The sequence below is a fragment of the Alternaria infectoria genome, assembly GCF_024043175.1.
Source record: "Alternaria infectoria strain BMP 0036 chromosome Unknown scaffold_13, whole genome shotgun sequence".
NCBI classification, from domain to species: domain Eukaryota; kingdom Fungi; phylum Ascomycota; class Dothideomycetes; order Pleosporales; family Pleosporaceae; genus Alternaria; species Alternaria infectoria.
Genome location: NW_026250702.1, coordinates 490,509 through 513,569, shown reverse-complemented (window position 1 = coordinate 513,569; position 23,061 = coordinate 490,509). Strand labels below are relative to the sequence as shown.

Sequence of the window (23,061 nt, the reverse complement as noted above, 5' to 3'; positions counted from 1 at the left end):
GTTTGGTTGGATACTAGCTTTGCTTCAACTGTGCAGCTTGCGCCGAGTTCGAATGAGCGAGAGCCTTTGCGCTCATGATGGAGGTGGTTGTTGGAAGCAGGAGCGTGGCAGCTGGCCGAGTTGCAAGCTTATACTACCGGAGGTGGTGAGCGAGGCTTTCGCTAAGGCGGGGGTGGACCTGGAGATTGAGGTGTTGGATAGAATGGCTGTGTATCATGGGATGTATTAAGATGGTTGGTACTGGGGCTGGATATATGCGCCTTGGGTATTTATGGGGGTAGGAGGGATGGCGTTGAGTGGTGGCAAGGTTATGTTACTCAGTTATGTCGCTCAATGACTCAACCGCTCACAGGGGAACGCAGCGATGGCGATGATAGCATGACAGGATGTTCATCAATCAGTATTTGACCGCCTAACGGTGTCCATAGTAGCTACTTGCAACATCAACATCAACATCAACACCAACACCAACCTCCTTAAACATAGTATTTCCCACAAATCCCATTACTAAGCAACACAGACCCGTCCGGTGTTCCGTCCTGCAAGATAATCTGGCCCCCCAGAGAAGCGGGAGCGCAAGCACCACTATTTCGTGTGAAGAAATAACAGTAGCTCTGGCCGTTAACTACCTGGAATACGCTTCCGACACAGGCAAATGTGGAGATACAGGCCGCGCAGCATCCATAGATCGACCCGGCAACGACACTCTGCTGCGACAGGCCGTTGGTCAGGATTTGGCTGGAAACTTGGCCATTGGTACTGGAGATGAAGTTGTCGGCACCGCAGGCGGCGTAGAAGGTGGAAGCTGGTGCGGCTACTTCGATTGTTTGGGTAGTGACAGTTGTGATGGTAGAGGGCTCGACAATGGTTTGTGTGATGGCTGTGTAGTAGTCGACAGTGACTGTTGTTGCTGCGCGAACGGGAGTGAGGGTGGTCGTGCTGACCTCGGTTATTGTGGTGGTGACCGAAGAGGTAGGTGCCGACGTCGTAACAGTCGTGGTCCTCTTCGCGGTCCGGGTGATGGTCGACGTACTGATGACCTTTGCTATGCCAACACAAGCCACTCCTTGTGGGTAGAGGGGAGGTGAGCATGTCGGTTTTCGGCCTTTGTTGAAGATGATACGTTGCGCTTGGCCTCGCTCTTCTAGTGCAGATTCGTTCGATGCTACTTCAGGGAGGCTGGCGGATCTTCGCTTCCTGTTGGGGAAGGTTGACTGGATGGGCTGGAAATTTGCAGGAGGTACTACAGTCGTTGTTGCAGCAGTAAGCGTGACAGTGAGCGTGGCGGTGTCTGTTACTCGGGTGATGTCCGTGGATGTTATTAGGACTGTGTCGGTCTGCGTGACAGTTTCAGAGAACGTGTCGGTCTCTTGGGTCTGGGTCTCAGTCATTACGCTCGTCGCTGTGACAGTGACCGTGGCGGTAACCGGTGGAGGAGTGACGACATATGTAGGCGTCTTCGTTGTGAACTTGAAGCCATAGAAAGGTACCGTCAAGATGCGAGACGTTGTCTTGACGGTAGCAACCGGCTTTGGACCTTGTTTGGTGATACAAGTAACGTAGGACTTTGTCGTAGCAGTTGCGCTAGCTTCAAGTGCAAGCAAGAGAGCGCCGGCGAAGAAAGTAGGTAAGAGATGCATGTTGCCACCGTGTATATATGAGCTTTCCGAAGTGTCTGATGGTCCTATTGTCGCATTCACAGCTCTTATATATGCCTTCGTTCTTCCAGCTCATCGTCCCAGACTCTTCCCCAACTTGACCTGGCGACTGGACCTGGCGATACCCATACTTTGTTCAGCCAGCCATTTCAGCCTCCTTGAGCCATCACGCACTGCCCAGAATGTACAGATCGACATACGGAGCACATTTCGCGTTAGTGCATAAAATAATGCATCCCGAATAGGTATGAACAATGAATGCTGTCGCAACTACAGGGCTAGATCGCAAGTGTGGCTTGTCGGCGGTATGTAGACTTATTTGCCAGTTCTTGACATTGGAAAGCGTCCGGTCACCAGTGATTGGAGACACGAGGATCTAGTGCTGGTGTTTAAGGCCTCCAACTTCGAGAGTTCAGTATGTGGTGTAACCTAGACTGGGCTGAGTGGAAGTCTAGGCCCGAAATGCGGGATCTACAAGTAAAATGCAAGTTGCCGCGAGAAGGATGCAGGAACTGGAAGACACGGGTGGACTGTATGGAATCTAGAACGCTAGTGAAATCACGTGATACGCGGTGGCGCTAAGACGGGTAGCGTTAGCACCGAACGTCCTTTGAGAGGCGGTCGCCGCCGTCGCATACGGAACAGACAGGACACTACACGTCCGCACTCACCCACCCCCCTTCACCTCCCCGCGCCTAATCAACCCAGTCGCGATCATGGCCGAGCCGTACGACTACGACGGTATGGAGGACGAGTACGAGGATGAGGAGAACCGCGTCTTGCCCGAGGACTGCTGGGCGGTCATCAGCTCCTTCTTCGACACCAAGGGTCTGGTCTCGCAGCAGCTCGACTCCTACGACGAATTCACGCGCAACACAATCCAGGATATCGTAAAAGAAAACGGCAGCGTCATTCTCGAGCAAAATACGCCCTACAACCCCGATGAGGAGGAGAACCCCATCATCAAGCGCCGCTATGAAATTAAATTCGGGCGCGTCTACCTGGCGCGGCCAACACACACCGAAGGCGACGGCACCACGGTGCAACTTTATCCCCACGAAGCGCGTCTACGGAATCTCACATACTCCGGTGCCATGTTGGCCGATATCGAGAACCGAATAATGGTCGCTCGTGAGGGGCGCGAACCAGAGGAGGGCGATGACGAGGAGATGGAGGGTGGTTACACAGGCGGCCCATCGCAGATCCGGTGGGAGCGTGAAGACATGCCAATGGATGATGGCGCTGCGGCGCGAGTCTTCATCGGAAAGCTTCCTGTCATGTTGCGGTCAGAGCTCTGCCATTTGCGAGCGCAGTCTGACGCGGACCTGTTCGCTCTGAACGAGTGCCCTTACGATCAGGGTGGATACTTCGTCATCAACGGAAGTGAGAAAGTCCTCATCGCTCAGGAGCGCAGTGCCGCGAACATTGTACAGGTCTTCCGAAAGAAGCAGGGTCCTATTCCATGGATCGCTGAGATTCGAAGTGCGGTCGAGAAGGGCACCCGGTTGATCTCATCGTTCAACATCAAGTGGGCGGAGAACTCACTCGCAGGTCCCGGAAAACGTATCCCCGGTCCCTTCGCATACGCTACCCTCCCATACATCAAGGCGGATGTGCCCATGGCCATCGTCTTCCGCGCGCTCGGTATTGTCTCCGACGAGGAGATTCTCAGTCACATCGTTTACGACCGCACCGACACACAAATGCTGGAGCTGTTGAAGCCCAGTATCGAGGAGGGATCCGTTGTTCAGGACCGAGAGACTGCTCTGGACTTCATTGCCAAGCGTGGCGCCAATTCAGGCACGAAGGACAGGCGTCTCAAGTTCGCGAGGGACATTATGCAGCGAGAATTCTTGCCGCATATTTCCCAGAAGGAGGGTCAGGACACACGCAAGGCCTACTTCTTTGGTTACATGATCCACCGCCTTTTGCAGTGTGTTTTGGGTCGCCGCGACGAGGACGATCGTGATCACTTCGGTAAAAAGCGTCTGGATCTTGCTGGACCTCTGGTCGCCAACTTGTTCCGTATTCTCTTCCTGAAGCTCACCAAGGACGTGTACAAGTACCTCCAGCGATGCGTTGAGAACAACCAGGACTTCAACGTTCAGATGGCTGTCAAGGCCAGCATCATCACAAATGGTCTGAAGTACTCTTTGGCAACGGGCAACTGGGGTGACCAGAAGAAGGCCGCTTCCGCCAAGGCTGGTGTGTCCCAGGTGTTGAACCGATACACTTACGCCTCTACATTGTCGCATTTGCGTCGAACAAACACCCCAGTCGGTCGTGACGGCAAGCTAGCCAAGCCGCGACAACTTCACAACTCCCATTGGGGTCTTGTTTGCCCTGCCGAGACTCCTGAAGGACAAGCTTGTGGTCTGGTCAAGAACTTGTCTTTGATGTGCTACGTCAGTGTCGGTAGCGACGCCTCGCCTATCATCGACTTCATGACACAGCGAAACATGCAGCTTCTGGAAGAGTACGACCAAAACCAGAACCCAGATGCGACCAAGGTCTTCGTCAACGGTGTCTGGGTTGGTGTTCACTCCAACGCCCAACAGCTTGTCACAGTCGTGCAGGAGCTGCGACGAAACGGAACTCTATCCTACGAGATGAGTTTGATTCGTGACATTCGTGACCGAGAGTTCAAGATCTTTACAGATGCTGGCCGTGTCATGAGACCGCTGTTCGTTGTTGAGAACGACATCCGGAAACCGAACCGCAACCACCTCATCTTTACCAAAGAAATCAGTAATAAGCTGAAGCAGGAACAGATGGAGACAAGCACGCGACAGGGGTGGAGTCAGGATGAGGTTGAGCAAGCCACTTACGGCTGGAGAGGTCTTATCCAGGATGGAGTTGTGGAATACCTCGACGCCGAAGAAGAGGAGACCGCCATGATAACATTCTCTCCCGAGGATCTGGAAGAGTGGCGAGAGATGAAGATGGGCCTACCTGCGGCTGAGCGTTCTACCGAAGGCGAGCACCGTCTTCGACGTCTCAAGCCACTACCAGACCCACGCATCCACGCCTACACTCATTGCGAGATTCACCCGGCCATGATTCTGGGTATCTGTGCCAGTATCATTCCTTTCCCTGATCACAACCAGTCGCCCCGTAACACCTACCAATCTGCCATGGGTAAACAAGCCATGGGTGTCGCCCTCACCAACTTCGCGCTGCGCATGGAAACCATGATGAACGTCCTATACTACCCCCAGAAGCCTTTGGCTACTACTCGATCGATGGAGTACCTCAAGTTCCGTGAGCTTCCAGCCGGTCAAAATGCCATCGTCGCCATTGCCACATACGGTGGTTACAATCAGGAAGATTCCGTTATCATGAACCAGAGCAGTATCGATCGCGGACTCTTCAGGAGTCTGTTCTACCGTGCGTACACGGAGCAGGAGAAGCGTATCGGTGTCAACGTTCTGGAGCAGTTCGAGAAGCCTACGCGTGCCGATACACTTCGTCTGAAGGGTGGAACATACGACAAGCTCGATGACGATGGTGTCGTTGCGCCTGGTGTGCGTGTGTCCGGTGACGATATCATCATCGGAAAGACCGCGCCCATTGCCACCGACGCTCAGGAGCTCGGCCAGAAGACTACTCTCCACACCAAGCGTGATGTCTCAACACCACTGCGTAGCACTGAGAACGGTATTGTCGACCAAGTACTGTTCACTACCAATACTGAGGGACTGCGCTTCGTCAAGGTCCGTACACGAACGACCAAGGTGCCGCAAATCGGTGACAAGTTCGCTTCTCGTCACGGACAAAAGGGAACCATTGGTATCACTTACCGTCAAGAAGACATGCCGTTCTCCAAGGAAGGCCTCACCCCCGATCTGATCATCAACCCCCACGCCATTCCCTCCCGTATGACAATTGCCCATTTGATCGAGTGTCTACTCTCCAAAGTCGGCGCCATCACCGGACAAGAAGGAGACGCCACCCCCTTCACCGACATCACCGTCGACCAAGTCTCCGGTCTGCTCGAAGACGCCGGCTACCAAAAGCGCGGTTTCGAAATCATGTACAACGGGCACACCGGCAAGAAGATGCGCACGCAGATCTTCTTGGGCCCGACATACTACCAGCGTCTCAGGCATATGGTCGACGACAAGATCCACGCTCGTGCGCGTGGTCCCCTTCAAATTCTCACTCGCCAGCCTGTTGAGGGTCGTGCTAGGGACGGTGGCCTTCGTTTTGGCGAGATGGAACGTGATTGTATGATTGCACACGGCGCCGCCGCCTTCTTGAAAGAACGTCTCTTTACCGTCTCAGACGCGTACACCGTACACGTGTGCGACATCTGCGGTCTGATGAGTCCTATTGCGTAAGTTTTCCCCTCTCCCACATCTCCCCATCTCTCTCACCTAAACACTCTTACTAACTTTTCAAATCCAGCCAACTCAAAAAGGGCCTCTACGAATGCCGCCCCTGCCACAACAAAACCCGCATCTCCCAAATCCACATCCCCTACGCTGCCAAGCTGCTCTTCCAGGAACTCCTCGCCATGAACATTGCCACGAGAATGTTTACCGATCGCTCTGGATTGAGCGTCCGTGACTAGTCGTTGTCGGACGCTATGGACAGGCTTAGCCTGTCTTCTGAGCGGAAAACTGGTCGGGGGTATTCTTACTTTCGGGTTTTCTCGTAGTCGTGTTTGTTTTTTTCTGCATGATCATGGCGTTTTTTTGAAGTTTTTTTGTCGAAGGTTGGCAGAATGAATTGAAAGAGGAAATACAAGGCTGCCGTTGGAGGTTTTAGCCTGGCGTTTTTAAGTTGCGAGCGCTTTTTCTCATCTATGCGGGGGTTTAATCAGAGGCGAATCGAATAAGACAAAAACTGCATGTGATTAAAGACGAAGTAACAATAATCTGTTTTGTAAATCAACGTAGACTGGAATCAAGGATGCTACTTTCCCAGATGGTGTTCACCACAAAGCCATCAAGCGAGATACGTTGTACGAATCGGCATTATTGTGTTGCCTACTGCTTGGTATCTGTACTATCTATCCACACGGTCCTGTGTACGCCTTACCGAATGATTACCACCGCTCTCGTCATCATCAATATCACTCACTTCTTGAGTCCATCAAACGCAACGAGCGTCTCATCATCGTCAAACGCAAACGACCAATCCTCGTCACTATCATAAGCCTCCTCGACACCCTCGATATCGTCACCAGCGTCGTCCCCAGCTAATTGCCGCTCTCTTTCTCTTTCTTCATAACGTTCGATTTCCTATAATTCGTCCTGCGTCAAGTATGGTCCTTCTGGGGGCACGGGGAGCAAGAAGATGCGGGGGAAAGCTCGCTACGCTCCGCCGCCGAGCAGGTGCTCGATTGCGCCTTGGACGTTGCCGCCGCTGCGCCGCAGGGCGGCGACGTTGCGGTCGAACTCGTAGAAGCCCATTTCGTTGAGCTGCCTGAGTTGTACCTCGTAGATTTCCTCAGGTGGCCGGTTGTCTGCTGGGGCTGGTGGGGCACCGAAGCCGCCTGCGCCGCCGAATCCGCCGGGGCCGAAGAGTGCGGCGAAGGGGTTGCCGCCGGCTTGTTGGCCTGCTTCGCCTCCTGGAGCTCCTGCTGCGTCTTGTCCACCAAAGGCTGCGAATGGGTTTGCTCCTGCACCTCCTGCACCGCCCATCATCTGCATCATGTTGCGCATGGCTTCTGGATCCTGCATCATCCTCTGGGCGGCCGCCGCGAATGGGTTCGCTTGTCCGCCTTGTGCGCCAGCTCCACCAAACAAGTTGGGAAAGGTGCCCGAGGCGTCTTGTGTGTTTTGTGCCGCACCACCCTGTTGCTGAGGAGCCAAAGGATTCTGGCCTCCAGCAAACAGATTGGCGAACGGGTTTGCTCCAGCGCCTGCGGCACCACCGGCTGTACCGAATGCGGAGAATGGGTCTGTTGGTCCGGTCGTATTAGGCTGGTTCGGTGTCGCGGTTGTGCCTTCGCCTGTTGCAGTCGAACCTGGCTGTGTAGTGTTGTCGGTAGCTCCTGGAGCTGGGAAACTCGGGCCCGTGGGGCCCATATTCCGCTGCATCTGCAGTTGCATGCGCATCATCTCTGGGCTGAACATCATACGGCGCATTTCGGGGTTTCGGAGGACTTGCTGAAGCATCGGGTTGTCGCGGATCTATCTCAGATTAGACAATGCATAGTTGAAAGAGGAAGTAAACTTACCATGGGGCTCTGCAGCATCATTTCTACTACTGCTGGGTTGTTCATAGCCTCGTTCATCTGCGATAGAAACATGGGGTTCTCCATTTGCTCTAGTAACGCTTCTGGGTTTGTAGGAGGGCCGCCCATCTACCACGTGTCAGTAAATTTCTATGTCGAATCTCGGTTTGATCTAGACTTACGCCACCGTCTGGTCCGAAAGTGTCCATGCCTGGTAGGCCGTGGAAACCGGCATAACGCGCGCCTGTGAGCCCAGCGAGGGGGTTGTTGCCTGTTCCTGCAGCAATGTTGGTCGGCACCTGTGGCGTCTGGGTGTTGCCCCCGCTTGCTGTGCCTGCCGTGCCTTGGTTTCGTACGTTGCTGGCGGCACCCTTGACGAGATGGACTGTGTGGCCATCCTTGATCTTGACGCTAGCGAGTGTGTCGTGGTCCTTCAGTACGCGACCGGAGTATATCAGGCGTTGGCGTTCGGCGGGAACATCTGCGTATTCCGACGTCGAGAGCTTGGCCTTGAGGTCGGCAACTGTGGTGGTTTGGGCTAGTGTGAGAACGTGCTTCTGGTCGTTTGCAGCCTTGACATTGAAGGTGATCTGCGTGTCCTCGGTGGTTGTGGCGGCGTCGTCGGCCATGGTCGCTGATTTACGAGCGTGGGGTAGTGATAGGAAGCTCTACAAGCACTGGGAGGAATAGAGCAGCCTGGGTATGACTGTTGACTGTGAATTAATACGTGTCCTTGGCGAATGTGAGTGGTGTATAGCAGCAGAGATGTTTGACTGTGCGAGAGGCCGTCATTAGCTTTGGATAGGATTGGAAGGCAGTAGAACGTCACTGGACCCGCACCTGGTACCCTGCCGTTTTTAGCGCGCGCCCGTGCATATCGCGCGGCTTCCGCTTACTAAGACATGCGCGCCAAGCTTCCGGGTGGGGGCAGGAGCGGAGGTTGACCGGGGAAGCCAGCCGAGGTATCTTTTGAGCGTTGAGTAGCTGTCGGCCGTCATGCAAGCTACAATGGCGTCCGCGACGAATCTAACTACCCGACATCGTCTTCGAGTTCCTGACTGAACCCTTTCCTACACACCACAATAAAGCTGTTTGCTACCATACATATCGCGCTTCACAACAATCAAACTTCATCATGAAAGGCATACAGATCAAGGAATATGTCTCGGTAAGCATCCTACCTAGCAATTTACCAGCTTCAAGCTTCATCTCTAACTCTCCCAGGGGCCAGAGGATCTCAAGGTCCTCGATCTCCCGACCCCGACTCCCAAATCGAACGAGTACCTAATCGCCATCCACGCCTCAGCAACCAACTTCTTCGATCTCCTCCAGATCCGCGGCAAATACCAACACCAACCTGCATTCCCCTGGATAGCCGGTTCAGAGTTCTCCGGAGTTGTCCTCAAAGCACCGACCTCGCTCGCAGGAGGCAAGACACCAAAGTTCAAGGAGGGCGACAAGGTCTTTGGTGCTTCCCAAGGCGGCTACGCAACACACATCGTTTGCACAGAGGAGAGACTCAAGCCCGTGCCCGAGGGATGGAGTTTTGAGGATGCCGCTGGTGTATTTGTTACAGCGCCGACGAGCTATGCCGGTCTGGTAACTAGAGCAGGGATCAAGAAGGGTAAGCATCGGAACTCCGAACCCTGTTTATCTTCCTATGGGGAAATTAATACTACTTTGCAGGCGACTGGGTACTCGTCCACGCAGCTGCCGGTGGCGTCGGTCTCGCCGCCGTGCAAATCGCCAAAGCCTTCGGCGCAACCGTCGTAGCCACAGCTGGCACATCACACAAACTCGACGTCGCGCGTTCCTTTGGCGCAGATTACGCCGTCTCCTACCGCGACAAAGATTGGCCCGAGCAAGTCAAGAAGCTCACTCCCAAGGGCCGTGGCGTGGATATCGTATACGACCCCGTCGGTTTGATCGCTCAGTCCATGAAATGCACAGCCTGGAACGGCAGACTTCTGGTCATCGGATTTGCGGCAGGCGATATCGAGAAGATGGCTACGAACCGCATCTTGCTCAAGAACGTTAGTGTTGTTGGGTTGCATTGGGGTGCGTATGCGATCAATGAGCCGGAGATGCAGGATAAGGTTTGGGACGGTATCTTCCAGCTTGTCAAGGAAGGGAAATACAAGGGCACTGCTTTTACCGATGTGGAATATGTTGGACTTGACAGTGTACCCGCGGCGCTGAAGGCATTGGGTGGTCGCAATAGCTGGGGTAAGGTTGTTGTCAAGGTACCACAAGAGGGTGGAAGCAAGATGTAAAGTGCCTGGCAGAATCATTTGTTAAGCTATGCGCAAAGTGCCTCGCAGAATCATTCGTTAAGCTATGCGCAGAGTCCGGCATAAGATTGCGATCGCGTACATGAACAGCTGCTTTGGGGCGGCATTATAATTTGGCAAACTGCCTGTTCTTCCACATACGACCATAGGATCATGAAAATTAGGCTTCCCGTCCGCTCAGCCATATACAAGCATGATACCGGCGGATTAGTAGTTAGGTGGGTGACCACTAGCGAATCCCCGCTGTTGTATGTTTTTGCCAAATAGGCTTTCTTTTTGCCCATCATAGTCCACGCAGTCGAACAGCCTGAATTACGGCATAGACTACTCCACCACTCTCGTCCTAACATACCGCAGCGTCCTCACCTCAAAATCATTACAATCATTGCACGAAGGTCCAGGCCGCAAAAGCCTACGATCACGCCTCGATACCACAGTCTCTCCCAAATCCCTCTTCCACCGCCTTTCCATTGCATCCCCATCCCAAACTAATGCCCACTCTTTCCCCTTCCCCTCTTCTTCCCCATCACCACCAAACGCAAACCTCCACATCTTCGCATACTGTACAACGCGTTCCAACTCCTCCTTCCTCGCCTCGAACGTCTCCAGCACCAACTCCAGCGTCTTCAGATCAGGCAACGCAGAAACGACATGTGCGCCCCAAGATTGCGGGTTGAGCCGCGGATGCCGACCAGCCTTGCGCTGTTCAGCACGCAGACGCATGGCTTTGCCCGAGGGGCGGCCCTCGTTGAGGTCGTAGCGCCCGAACGACGGGTCGAGATGGAGGTTTACGGCTACGTTCCATGTTGACCAGTCTGTGCGTGTGAGTCGCAGAGTGAGATGGGTTAGGGGTTGTGCGAGGGTGATGTGGAGGGCACGAGATGATGGTAGCATGGATTCCGCGGGGGTGGGAAGACGGTTCAGAATATCGTCTAGTCGTTGAGGTTGTGTATTTGGCAAGTCGACGACGGATGGTACAAGAACATTGTCATCGAGAGTGCGTGAGCATCCCTCTATCTTCTCCCATCCATCATCACGGAAACAGTGCAGAGGCACCACGTATGCGCCCTGCTGTCTAGCAATGCCTCCCATCGCTTTCAACACATCCCTCAGCTTCTCGTTTTCCAGCTCACGCTGCTTGATTGTGATGTCCAGTCCGCGTATCTGTGCTAGTTGCCATGCTGACATTCTGGCGCTTTGAAGATTACGAGATGCACCCATGCGGTATGCATTCACTCTCAATGACAAATTCCACGTTTCTAGATACACCGCTTTACAAGTCAAGAGGAGGGAGACTGTTGTATCAGGAGCATGCAAAGGTCTCCCGCCAGCCAAACTCCTAGCATTTTGACCGTGACCGAGGTATTTGACGTGAACGACTGGTATGGGATCTTTGGGGCCAAGGTAGTCGATGGGATAGGAGGCTGTGTCTTTGAGAGCGTAGGCATAGATTATCTCTCTGAGTTCCAGAGGAAGTGATGTGAAGAGGCGGCAGTTGTTTTGGGATTGGACATTCGATGGATCTAGGGACCATGCTAGTGGTTGATGGTTTATTTTCGTGCGAGCGCATTGTAGATCGACGTCTTCGGCTGGGGTACTACCAGTGGACTTTGTGTCGCTGGGTGTTGGTTCGTGTGCGGCTTCTTGGGTGGCGTCCAGTTGATCTTGGTAGCGTATGCATTCGTAGCAATTCCCGCATCGATCGTCAGCCATTGTGGTAGTTTGATTATCTTTGCGGATTGATCAACAGGACTGGGGAGAGGTGCACAACAACGATGGGGGCAGGAGGAATGTCTTGTATCGAAGTGGATGACTCAAATGTAGGTGTGTATGGTTGCCTGCATGCAGGCCGATTCAGTTCTTGCAGTTTAGGCGTCCCAGTTGAGGTGGGTATCCGCTATTTGAACACCAGCGAATCAAGTAAAGCGGCTGCTGGGCTCTAGCAACTGCCCAATCGCCTTCCTGACATACTCCTCACCCTCAACCCATCCTCCACCAATAAGCTGCTGAAGCTCCACAACATTACTCATCCTCAACCCTGGGATATGAGCGAAGAGCTTCTCAATCACATCCGTAACACTGCCCTGCGTAATTGCACCAGCAATAGCACGATACATGCCAGACTTACGCGTGTATTTCGCGTCGGAGCAACCAGTCTCTACCATGGCCTCGGCATAGATATCCGCGTACTTCTGAATCTCCCATGTGGGCATGTGGGGTGAGTCAGCGAGAGAAAAGTCCCTATTCCAATCGCGACGGAGGAAGTCGGGTAGTGAAGCATAGCCAATACAGCGAGGGACGGCGAGACAGTTGTCCCAGTCGATGATGCCGGTGACGTTTCCATCGTCATCTACGAGGATGTTCTGTAGATCGAGATCAGGGTGACGGATGACGAACGTCTCGTCCTCGTCGGCGTCTGCGGGATTCTTTTTCGAGACGGCGATCGTGGGGTGGTCGTGAAGCATGTCGATGATCTTGCGCATTCCAGATACCATGTTCAGTATATCTTGATCAACATCGGGATCGTATTCAGGGATCGCAGGCCAGCTCTCCTCCAAGTCCAGCTTCCAGTAGTCCAGATTCTTTTTGAAAGGTCCATATGGGTACACTTGGGTTGGTCCCCCTAGATCCTCCGCAGTGAGTTCGTACGGCGGCTTCCAGCGATATGAGACTGTAGTTGTTGGCGTCGCGCCCAAAGAAAGTGCGTCCTTGCAATCTACAAGACCAACCTCATTGAAGCTCACGTCTCTTAGCTGCGACATACACTGCGCAAGTGAGCGCAGAATATTACGGCGCTTCTTCTCCGTTTGTGGAGAAACGCAGTTGGTGGTGACATGATTGCGATCACTAGGCTTGTCATACCAGACGTTTTGGGCGGCTTTTCCAGGCATGCGCTTCATCAAGATGTATGGTGCGCCGATGAAAGAGGTCTCGATATCTAGAGCGAAGTCAACGACTTCTGGTATCGGGATGGAAGTTTTGTTTCGCAGCCACTGCATCAAGGTCACTTCGCAGCGTAGGTTGTGCTGATCGCCTGGCTGCCACCGGGCTGCAGTTCCAATAGCAGGGACTCTGAAAACATATCGTTCGACAAGACGGTTGGGAGGCTCGTCTTTTACCGCTGCCATGAACACAACGTGATGAAATCCACCATCCCTGCGTTGCGTAACATGGCACTCCTCTAAAGCAATATCGACGGAGCTGTAGCTCTCGATGACCGAATGCAGCAGCTGTCTGAATGCCGAATCAGGAATTGCGTGAATCTTTTCCCAATCAAAGCGAGACATCCCGGCTTCAGATGCATCTGTCCTGACGGTGGTGTCGCGATCGTCCCCAGTGCCAGTATCCGCTTCACTCTTTGCAGTTGTGCATGTATTGCCGTCTTGCGACTGCGTCGTGTTACTCGGAATCAGAAGACTATCATCTTCTTGACATGCTTGTATGTTTCGCGAGGATGCGCTATCCCTTTGCTGGCTACGGCTTGAAGGATCCGAAGGCACGTCAAAGCTCTCCAACATGTCGTTGTGAAGGTTTACTGCCGTCGACGCGTCGCCCGTAACCTCTTTCAGAGAACGAATAATCGTAGTCGAGCCGTTCGTAGTCGTGCAGCTATCGTGGTGATGTACGTTATCGAAGATGGACCCAGCAAGCTTATAAGTCAGAGTCGAGGTGATGGTGGATCGGCTCCCAGCTTCACGAATTGTACGTTTGCCGTCAGTTGCGGTGCTCTCGCAAGCGGTTGATCCTTTGTCTACTTTGTTAAGAACGTGATTGTTTTTCGCAATGTCGACATGGTCATCGGACGACTGCGCAAAGCCTTCATTCGTGATCTGCTGAACACCGGGCTCAGCGATATCGGACCCTCGAAAGATGTCATCAACTTCCCACCTACCACTGGACTCCTGCTCGAGGCTGAGTGTGAGCGGTTCGAGCTGGTACACGTCGTCGCTGGTCTCGGATGTGCGTTCTTCGTGGGTCTTGGGCGAGACGGTTCGACCGTGTTTATAGTGGAACAGTCTCCGCAAAGAAGCCAGCATGCGCGATGCTCTTCCTGATTTGGGAGCTTCCATGGCGTTGAGTGCAGGCGGGATGACGGAAGATGCATTGAGTGTCGTCACCTTTGCTTGACGATTCGGCCATAGGCTTGTGATCTTGTTTAGAATACCCATAGCTAGTAGAGTTGAGTTGGCCACTCGTGATCGTGAGAGGGTAGCAGGTGGTTGAAAGGTCCAAGTGAGAATGTGTTTATGTATTGCAAGAGTCGAAAGCTTTGACCGTATTCTTTGTGATTCACTGCTGCCGGTAAATGCGATCAGGAAGCGGTAGATTGCACTTATGCCTTTCACACGGCCCAGTTCTTGCTGGTTCAAAAGTTCGCAGAATGCCCTGGCTTTACTGTCCAGTATCAGTACGCGCACATTCAACTCCACTGTTGATCAAATACCCAGCCAAAGACATTCCTTGCCCCCTTAACGACCCAATTACAAGATCTCGAAGCTCAAAGTTCTGGTCCGTTACCTTTGAGAATATCTACCATGGCAGTATTCAGTTTGCCCTTCGTACGACTCTATGGGCCCGGTTGGGCTGTCTCCTGGAGTGGCCGTTGTTGCAACATTTGGCGAATGACGTGCGACATGGAAGGGCACCACTGTATAGAGCCTGGATGCGGCACAATCAAGCGCAGTTGCTTCGAGCGGCTACATCTTGCATACTGTTGCGTACCCATTCAGATGGCTAATGGCCAGTGGCGGTTCTGCGGCAACCGATTCGGAGTAGAATCCCCTCATGGTTGCTCATTACACCATTACGGCGAGTATGAAGATAACCGCTTTTTCCAGATGGCGAAGAAGAATTTGGACTATGAGCTCCCGAGCAACTTCCCCCACGAGCAGATCGGATGGCAGATGGACATACCCAAGCTCGGAGATGTCCGCTTTCCGTTCACTATGTGCATGGGTCTGATCAGTGGTCAACCGAGCTTTGTTCGAGTTCTAAAGGTCTCGCCAGACGGTTCGCCCGCTGAGATCTGTGAGATCGTTAAGGTAGCAGATAGGGATTTGCAGCTCACCAAACCCGAGACCAGCAACGACCGTTCCTCGGACGACTCTGCAGAGGCAAATGCAATTCCTCGAAAGCCAGCAGTTCTCCTTAGTATAATCGAGGAGGAAGAGACAAACGAAGAAGCATATAATGACGCCGCCTCTTATATGACCTATAACCATGCTATCAGAGAGGCCAATCGAGAGCGAGAACGGGGATTAAAAGACTCCCAGAAAGCCAGAGCAGCTGAGAAAGCAGCAAAAGCCGCTTCTTCCAAGTCCAGGGCCAAGTTGCAGAAGCCGGAGAGTATGAAAGAGAAAATAGCTGCAGCAAAGCGGAAGAAGAAAGACTGATCAGCGTATCCCGGTTCTGTAAGTACTTCGATTAGACATGGATTTGTTTCCGCGTAGAATCGGCGCAATCCTTTGCTATCGCTGACGAATGTAGTTCCGTAATCAGTCAGCACCCGAACATCGTTTTGCGTTGATAAGAAATCGCAGGCGCTGAGATGCGATATGAATATTGCAGGATGAGCAGACATAGTGGTAACCACTGGCTGCGCTGCGATGCACTGTAGGATCAGCATAAGCTTGGCGAGAGAACCTGGCGTTCATGAGATATTCGCGAGGCATGAAAATCTACTCTTTTCAGAACGCCTTAAGCGTACAGAATCAGTTTGTGGTGAATGAAATGACCCCTCATATGTCTCGGTGCTTTTGATGAGGCATGGTGTTCGGTGATGAGATGAGGATGAGGTTCGAGTTGGAAGCGTGGGAAGGAACTATGGAGCATTGACCACCAAAGCGTGGCGCTGACTAATTACCGATCGCCGAGCTCATTGTTACGCGCATCCGCATTGGAGATGCGTCTTACCCTCCGCGTTTTGCTGACTTCTGTCATTTTCGACTGTCGGTGCGCTTGCTCATCTCTTGTGTCTATCAACACGACCACTTGATGTCGGGCTGGCCATCATCGTGTCAAGCTTCATACCTACCGTTCACCTTTGCCACCGATGGCGAAACAAAACCTGGCCCTGAAGTCTAGCCTGAGCATGCGCGAGCTTTATGCTACGAGCATATTTGAAGAACCCAATATAGCCTTCCGCGTATCTGTGGGAACTGTAACTTCGTGGACACAAAAGCGAAATGAAAACTGCGAAACCGGAACCATTAGTTGCCATGGCTATAGGGTGAAAGCAACGGCACAACAATGTGCCTGTCACTCCTGGCCCGCACTCAATCTTGCAGAAAGAACTAGAATAGCCTACATGGATGTTCGAGGAATGTGTGGCAGAATTCACAATGTTGTCAAGTGTCAGTACGATTTGGCGTGACAAGTCTGGGCCTTCCGACTGTCGAACAACGCGACCGCATTCACTCTGAACCTTTGGCAAGCCAGTATTCGCCATCGTTCTGAGATGAGTCTGCGGCTTCATTTCACCCCATGAGCTACCAGCTCTCTTGAGTATAAGTTCGTCCCCTATTCTCCCCACATCATTACTCACCTTCCGAAACCCTACACATCCTTTACAGGTCAACCAAAAGTTCGCCACTTACTCTCTTCAACATACTACTCACATTCGAAGCTCTAAACCATTGCTTCAGACCATCATGTCATCGGAAGAGGACAAGATAACATCCTCGTTGGTCAATCTAGACATTTGCATGACCGCGCAGGAGTCAACAGTTGACCGGAACAGTATTCCAGCCGACGAACATGCCAACCAAAACAAGACTTATCGAAACCAGCCCTCTAGACCTAAGGGGAACGAAGAGACTGAGGATGGCGGCATGAATTCTGGCATTGGCCTGGACGAACCAGTGTCTGATGATGATGACGACCACGAGCGCTACATTGTTGATGACGATGAAAGCGTTCACCTTGCTCTTAACCTAGAACGCCACGACTGGGAGCCTCTTCGACAAATTCCAGACGACAAGTTCAAGGATATTGTCCTGCTATCCGTGGATCCCAGCGGCCAGCTTGAGCGTGCAAATGTCGAGATTCTCTCGCGCTATGAGGGCGAAATGAACCTCGTTGTGACGCTTCAAGTCCGCCACAAAGACCAGGGTGATCAAGACTACGTCGTATCGGTGCCATCCGTGGGCACGCAACCTCGCTGGCGAGCGGGAGACGCCCACAATCTGAGAAATGAAGTTGGTCTTATGAAGTACCTCTTTCAGCACACGGATGTTCCGGCCCCAGAGGTCATCGCATCAGCAGAGTCTGTAGAGGGATCCAACCTAGGTGCGCCTTACATACTCATGAAGCGTTTACCTGGCCGTCGTGCGCATGAGATTTGGTTCGAAGATGCCTCGGACATGAGCCACATTACCGCAGTCCGTATCTCAAAGGAAACTGAGGTAAAGCGTGTGAACCTATTGCGTTCACTTGCCAATGCTATGGCAGGGCTACAAAAGGTTGAGTTCAAGGGCATTGGCATTCCTGCGTTTACCGATGGGGGGAGCAGTGAGACGCCCCGCGTTTCCTATTTATCTCAGTGGAAGGATGAATCCGACCTCACGCATGAAGACCTGGAGTCTGACACTCAGGTCTACCAGTACGGACCATTCGCGTCGAGTATCGAGTACTTGACTCCTAATTTCAGGACGATTTGGCCGCCTCTAGATTCGGAGGTACTGGATACCTTGTATCCAGGCACCTGCGACCGCCTTAGAGCGCTAGGCTACCAGGAAGTGCTCGAGATCATCTTTTCGCAGCCCGTCATCAGGAACTCCAAAGCGTCTAACGCCGAGGCTAGCGAGGAAGAGACCTTTGTCCTGGGGAATGATCTCTACCTCCATAATATTCTCGTCGACGATGATGGCAATGTTACAGGCATTCTAGACTGGAGTGTCTTCGCAAGTCCACGTTTCGTGGGTTACGCCTCACTTCCCATCTTTCTCCGCCGTGATTGGCACACTTGCTTCACTCTGCACGACTACCCATGCATGGGATATCAACTGGACCACTATCGTCAAATCTATACCAAGGCTATGGAGGAGACCGGATGTGCCGAAGCACGCTTCACCGCTAAGTCAGGCATGTACCACGCGATCGTAGAAGTACTGACCAGTTCAATGTCTGCCCCCGAGCTTATCAAGAAGATTATGCTTGAGATACCAGAACTGCGTCGCACAGACCTCAATGAGTTCAACATGCTCCTGGGGCGAGACGACTGGCCCGAGGCTGAAGAGTGGTTGGCGGGGAAGATTGGAGAGCTTCTGGACAGCAAGCCCTTATCACGTTGAAGGGGCCTATGGAGGGAGTGAGATGTGCTGAATACGTGCGTTCATCACGGACAGCATCATGAGTACGGAGACTAATCAAGGAAAGCTTAGTAGATGGACAGGTCAGCTGGTATCAGGTCCTGTCGCCAGAGTTTTTTTCGAATATCGTGCGCTGTATGGCCATATCAAGATAGAAGTTCTGTTTATATTACACCGTTGCTCATTGACTAAAATGCCTTTGATGTGTTCCTTTCTTCTCTCGCTACATGTGGTCAAGTGAAGATCGATACGTCATGGATCGCCTGACATCACCACTCTCACAAGTACACATCTGGGTACATAAACATACCTGCAGTAGTTTCTGAAGGATATACAACTCAAAACCATCAATCTGAACAATTCTCAGAAAATATGGCATCCCCATTAACAATAGTCGTCACCGGCGCCAACCGCGGAATCGGACAAGGCATCATCAACCTCCTAGCCACCACCCAACACCCACAACCCCTCCACATCTACGCCACATCGCGCGGCGGCGTAGACCTCAAAATCCAAGCCAAACCCCCCAACGAGATCCGCCACGCCAAACTCGACGTCTCCAACAAACCATCCATAACGTCTTTCCTCAAGACCGCGCTCAACGACAGCGGCAAAATCGACGTCTTGATCAACAACGCCGGTATAAACAGCAACAACAACGAAACCCCCGATGCCGCCGAACAAGTCATCAACGTGAACTACCACGGCACAAAACAAATGTGCCAACTCTTCCTCTCGGACGGAAAAATGTCCGCCACGCCAAACGCCCGCATAGTAAACGTATCCAGTACCGCCTCTTCCTTGTCAAACTACCCCAGCGCCACTGCAACCCGTTTCCGCTCCGCAACGTCCATCGCCGACGTAGACACCCTCGCCCGGGAATACATCGACTCCGTGAAATCCTCTTCCCAAGAGTCCGCCGGGTTCGGCGCGCCCCCGAAATCGTATCAAGTCAGCAAAGCACTTATGAACGCACTAACGGTCGTTCTGGCACGCGAGAACGAGGGCGTGTTGGTGAATTGCTGTTGTCCCGGTTGGGTGGATAGTGATATGGGGAATCAGATTGGGAGGCCGCCGAAGACGTTGGAGGAGGGGGCGAGGATACCGGTGAGGTTGGGGGTTGGGCAGCTTGGTAAGGGTGGTGACGGAGACGGCGGTTTAAGACAGGAAACTGAGCCGGTTACTGGTAGATACTATGGGAACGACGGAGTAACAGATCGGGGATGGGGGAGGGCGAGGGAGTGGTAGATCAAGTCTAATGTAGATGGTATGGGAGTACAGAATATAGATTATCCTTTTCTCTGAGCGAACAGACCGAGTATACAGAACCCCATCCCCACACTTCCCAAAAGCCCACCTCGATCAATCCAAAAACCAACTCGGCACCTCGGGCCCCCAAACCGCCAAACTCTCATCCCCCGCCTCCCCCCACCCCACGGGCGTCTCCTCATTCACCAAATCCCCATCCGCATAATGCTCAATCATATTACCAGTCGTATCCCACCAATAATCAAACAACTGACTCCCCAATATATGCCGTCCAACGCCCCAAACACTCTTATACCCCTTACTCGCCAACCACTCATGCCCCAAATTCTGTGTATCAAAGTCATGGACTTCGAAACTGCAATGATGGACATGGGAAGTGGGGTTGCTGGAGAGGAAAATGGTGTGGTGGTCTGTGTAGGATGGACCGAGGTCGAGGTGCGCGAAGATGGCTACGTCTTTTTGTTGGGAGAGGGAGGGGTCGGACGGGTTTGGGTTGATGTAGAGGAAATCGGTGGGTACGATGTTGAAGGTGCGGGTGTACCATTGCATTTCGGATTGGAAGTTTTGGACGCAGAGGCCGTAGTGGCCTAGTTTGTGGACGGCGGCGGGACCGGGTTTGAAGCGTTGGAAGCGCGCGATGCGGGGCTTTTCGTTTTCGTAGTTTGTTGTTAGGACTTCTGGGAAGGGACCGGGTTCTTTTTTGGTCTGGCCGTGGATTAGGTTTATGGGGAAGCCTTCTGGGTCGTGCAATGTGATCATGTGGCCGCCGCCTGGTGCGTCGGTCAACTCTTCGATAGGTCCAGCACCCGCGATTTTCGACGCTTTTTCCAGCTCGGCGTAGCTTTCGACTTCGAAACAGCCGCCGAGGAACTTCTTTTCTCCTTCTTGTGCGTAGTAGACGTATTGGTCTGAGCCGTAGCCTTTGAACCATTTCTTGCCTGGGGCTTTTTGGGCTACGCTCATGCCGAAGTCACGGAGGAATGTGGTGATTTCGTCTAGATCAGGGTGTTGGTAGCGCATGTGGACTAGTTTTGTAAGTTTGATTTGGGCATCGCGGTCGATGTTTTGTTCTTGCTGCCATTGCCGGAGTGGTTTGCAGGGCTTGGGTATGGCGATGGATTGATGGACGGAGGAGCCGCGGTTTGGTGATGTTTCCCGGCTTGGGTTCTGGGAGCGCGGTCAGTCAGGTTCTGAATATTTGATGTTTCCGTTCATCAAGGAAGAACAAGCTACGAGGCGAACTCGTGTGTTCGAAGATGCCAAAGAGTATCGAGAATGTAGATGTGGGGCCGTTGGAGGTACATACGGCAGGTGTGATTTTGTCATTAAACTCGTCGAAAGCCATGTTGAAAGAATTCCCAAGTTTCTTTCGCCAAATAGAATCGCTGTATAGAAAGCAAGCAAAGCAATTTGATGTTTGGTTGCCAATGCAGCCAGCGACGGGAGAGTATATAACCGGATGTGGGGAAGGAGATGGCACCTATGCCGATGTGGGGTCCCGGCATCTTTGTAGGGCTGAAGGCAAGACACCCTGCATCAACGCCACTGGTTTGCATATGCAGCAGGTACTGGCTAAGCCCGTATGTGGAGAGTCAAGATGATGTGAGATCAGCGTGGCACATGTACAACCAGCCGCATTTCGCAAATGATGCTCTTTGTTAGATTGTCACTTCAAAGCTCCATCATTTCCTCTTCTTCCACAGTGGGTTTGGCCCCTTCGACCAAGTTGTTCAACCATGTACCCAGTCTGAGCGCAGCCTTGCTTATCTGAAGCTCTACGATGGGCACAGCGCCTGCCGCATACCCATTAGTTCCAAGATCTGTGTCGTTCGTTACGCGACTCCACACGTAGTCGCAGTCCCATTTGTTGCTCTCCTTCGCCCAACTTGTTGCGCATTCCTCGGGTGTAGAAGGGTCGGTACAGGAGAGCCACATGTACGGCGCGGAGTAGAACTGATCTTTGCGAATACGAGCGACGAGCTCAGAGAAGAACGGATCGATCGACTCGTGCGAGAAGGGATGGTCGACGTTTGCCGCGAAGTAGGGTATGTAGCCGTCCCAGACCTTGTTTGTTAGTACATCTTTTTGCTATCGGTGTAATATACTCACAGAATGTAACTGCGTGTGAGCGCCACCAAATACCACTTTGTACGTATTGCCTCCTACTTGTCGGCCACTTGCATGTAGAGGCTGATGAATGTCGCCCAGGAAATGAGCAACCCACTTCAACGCATAAGAGCAAGTCAGGTTTGCACCTCCCGTCAAATCACCAGTATACACCTGGTCTATGCACTCCCGCAGTATCCTCGTCTGGTTCGCAATAGCACTAACAACGCAACCGCCCTTGGAGCAGTCTCGCGCATAGTCTAGACTACAGTTCTCAGGTTGGCGATCGTGTGTGTCTATCCAGTGCCACTGGTAGGAGAAGTGGCCTTCGCTTGTGTGCGCATACGCGTCTGCCCATGCTGCGGAGCGCCCGACTGAGCTGTTGTATTTGGGTTCGAGAATCTCTGCGAGGACGGACGTGGTCTCGGGTGTGAAGAAGGTTTCTGCCATGAAGCCGATCTGATTATGCACTGTGTGGTCTTAGCGCTAGCTACTCGCGAAAGTGAAAGGACGTACCGTCTGTGTTCCATGCTGTCGCCGAAGCTACAAGTGTAGCTCCTATGAAGATGCTTCTATGCAACATGATACCGGGGGTTAGTAGAGCTTTTAGTTTGAAGAAACAAGCAGATAGGTATGTATCTAGAGATGGAAGCGTGCGTCGCTTATGTACACTCTGAAGCTTGTGGCTGGGTGGATGCGAGCTGAAAGATAGGGCTGGAAGCCTAGAATCCCATTCCTGCCGTATGAAAAGGTCAAGATAGACCAAAATGAGATTTCGAACGAGCAGCAGTATCTCGAGAAGGTAGAGACGAGATGATGAATGTTTGGCGCCTCTGTTCCAAGGTTGTTGACCTCGGGACGCGTGATGCACCATGATGACGCGCCGTCCACGTGGGGTGGCCGGGGAGATTGCTGCAGGGCAAGCGCACTAGAGCCGAAACGACAACGCGCATCGCACCTTCCCCACACGTGTGAATTGTCATCACTGCGCTTTCACTTGCGTCTTTCACATCTGCGGTCTTGGAGATGGCATCAGTTCCAGATCCTTGGACAATCAGAGTAACAACCTGACGCGATTTTCTTCACCAGTCGCGTGGCTAATAGCACGAGAACGCATGGAATTTAGACGGCCGAGGAAGAGAAAGACTGAGAATGCATCGTAGATGGTATTGAAGAGGAGCATCGCTCAACTTGTGGAACAAGGCACAGTTGCAGCTTCCTCCCATTTCACATGGGCGAAGTTT

General features: G+C 52.6%; 11 protein-coding genes across 11 annotated transcripts; 5 read left to right on the top strand and 6 right to left on the bottom strand.

Annotated features, from left to right (window-relative positions):
- Positions 1–476: 476 nt before the first annotated feature.
- Positions 477–1,640, bottom strand: J4E92_007676 (uncharacterized protein; the record flags this gene model as incomplete). The annotated part of the gene is made up of 1 exon (XM_051499039.1): positions 477–1,640. One exon carries the CDS (start codon positions 1,638–1,640, stop codon positions 477–479), a length of 1,164 nt encoding a protein of 387 aa, XP_051350774.1.
- Positions 1,641–2,374: 734 nt separating this feature from the next.
- RPB2 (DNA-directed RNA polymerase II subunit RPB2) lies at positions 2,375–6,231 on the top strand (the record flags this gene model as incomplete). The annotated part of the gene is made up of 2 exons (XM_051499038.1): positions 2,375–5,994; positions 6,066–6,231. 2 exons carry the CDS (start codon positions 2,375–2,377, stop codon positions 6,229–6,231), a joined length of 3,786 nt encoding a protein of 1,261 aa, XP_051350773.1.
- A 745-nt stretch (positions 6,232–6,976) lies between these two features.
- J4E92_007674 (uncharacterized protein) lies at positions 6,977–8,471 on the bottom strand (the record flags this gene model as incomplete). The annotated part of the gene is made up of 3 exons (XM_051499037.1): positions 6,977–7,798; positions 7,846–7,971; positions 8,025–8,471. 3 exons carry the CDS (start codon positions 8,469–8,471, stop codon positions 6,977–6,979), a joined length of 1,395 nt encoding a protein of 464 aa, XP_051350772.1.
- A 506-nt stretch (positions 8,472–8,977) lies between these two features.
- On the top strand, positions 8,978–10,115 carry J4E92_007673 (uncharacterized protein; the record flags this gene model as incomplete). The annotated part of the gene is made up of 3 exons (XM_051499036.1): positions 8,978–9,010; positions 9,067–9,466; positions 9,529–10,115. The coding sequence occupies 3 exons, from the start codon at positions 8,978–8,980 to the stop codon at positions 10,113–10,115; spliced, it is 1,020 nt and encodes a 339-aa protein (XP_051350771.1).
- Positions 10,116–10,239: 124 nt separating this feature from the next.
- Positions 10,240–11,321, bottom strand: J4E92_007672 (uncharacterized protein; the record flags this gene model as incomplete). Its single annotated transcript, XM_051499035.1, has 2 exons — positions 10,240–10,258; positions 10,678–11,321. 2 exons carry the CDS (start codon positions 11,319–11,321, stop codon positions 10,240–10,242), a joined length of 663 nt encoding a protein of 220 aa, XP_051350770.1.
- A 728-nt stretch (positions 11,322–12,049) lies between these two features.
- J4E92_007671 (uncharacterized protein) lies at positions 12,050–14,302 on the bottom strand (the record flags this gene model as incomplete). Its single annotated transcript, XM_051499034.1, has 1 exon — positions 12,050–14,302. One exon carries the CDS (start codon positions 14,300–14,302, stop codon positions 12,050–12,052), a length of 2,253 nt encoding a protein of 750 aa, XP_051350769.1.
- A 561-nt stretch (positions 14,303–14,863) lies between these two features.
- On the top strand, positions 14,864–15,526 carry J4E92_007670 (uncharacterized protein; the record flags this gene model as incomplete). Its single annotated transcript, XM_051499033.1, has 1 exon — positions 14,864–15,526. One exon carries the CDS (start codon positions 14,864–14,866, stop codon positions 15,524–15,526), a length of 663 nt encoding a protein of 220 aa, XP_051350768.1.
- Positions 15,527–16,783: 1,257 nt separating this feature from the next.
- Positions 16,784–18,424, top strand: J4E92_007669 (uncharacterized protein; the record flags this gene model as incomplete). Its single annotated transcript, XM_051499032.1, has 1 exon — positions 16,784–18,424. One exon carries the CDS (start codon positions 16,784–16,786, stop codon positions 18,422–18,424), a length of 1,641 nt encoding a protein of 546 aa, XP_051350767.1.
- A 390-nt stretch (positions 18,425–18,814) lies between these two features.
- Positions 18,815–19,690, top strand: J4E92_007668 (uncharacterized protein; the record flags this gene model as incomplete). Its single annotated transcript, XM_051499031.1, has 1 exon — positions 18,815–19,690. The coding sequence occupies one exon, from the start codon at positions 18,815–18,817 to the stop codon at positions 19,688–19,690; it is 876 nt and encodes a 291-aa protein (XP_051350766.1).
- Positions 19,691–19,804: 114 nt separating this feature from the next.
- On the bottom strand, positions 19,805–21,056 carry J4E92_007667 (uncharacterized protein; the record flags this gene model as incomplete). The annotated part of the gene is made up of 2 exons (XM_051499030.1): positions 19,805–20,785; positions 21,018–21,056. The coding sequence occupies 2 exons, from the start codon at positions 21,054–21,056 to the stop codon at positions 19,805–19,807; spliced, it is 1,020 nt and encodes a 339-aa protein (XP_051350765.1).
- Positions 21,057–21,382: 326 nt separating this feature from the next.
- On the bottom strand, positions 21,383–22,267 carry J4E92_007666 (uncharacterized protein; the record flags this gene model as incomplete). The annotated part of the gene is made up of 2 exons (XM_051499029.1): positions 21,383–21,775; positions 21,992–22,267. 2 exons carry the CDS (start codon positions 22,265–22,267, stop codon positions 21,383–21,385), a joined length of 669 nt encoding a protein of 222 aa, XP_051350764.1.
- Between the last annotated feature and the right edge of the window lie 794 nt (positions 22,268–23,061).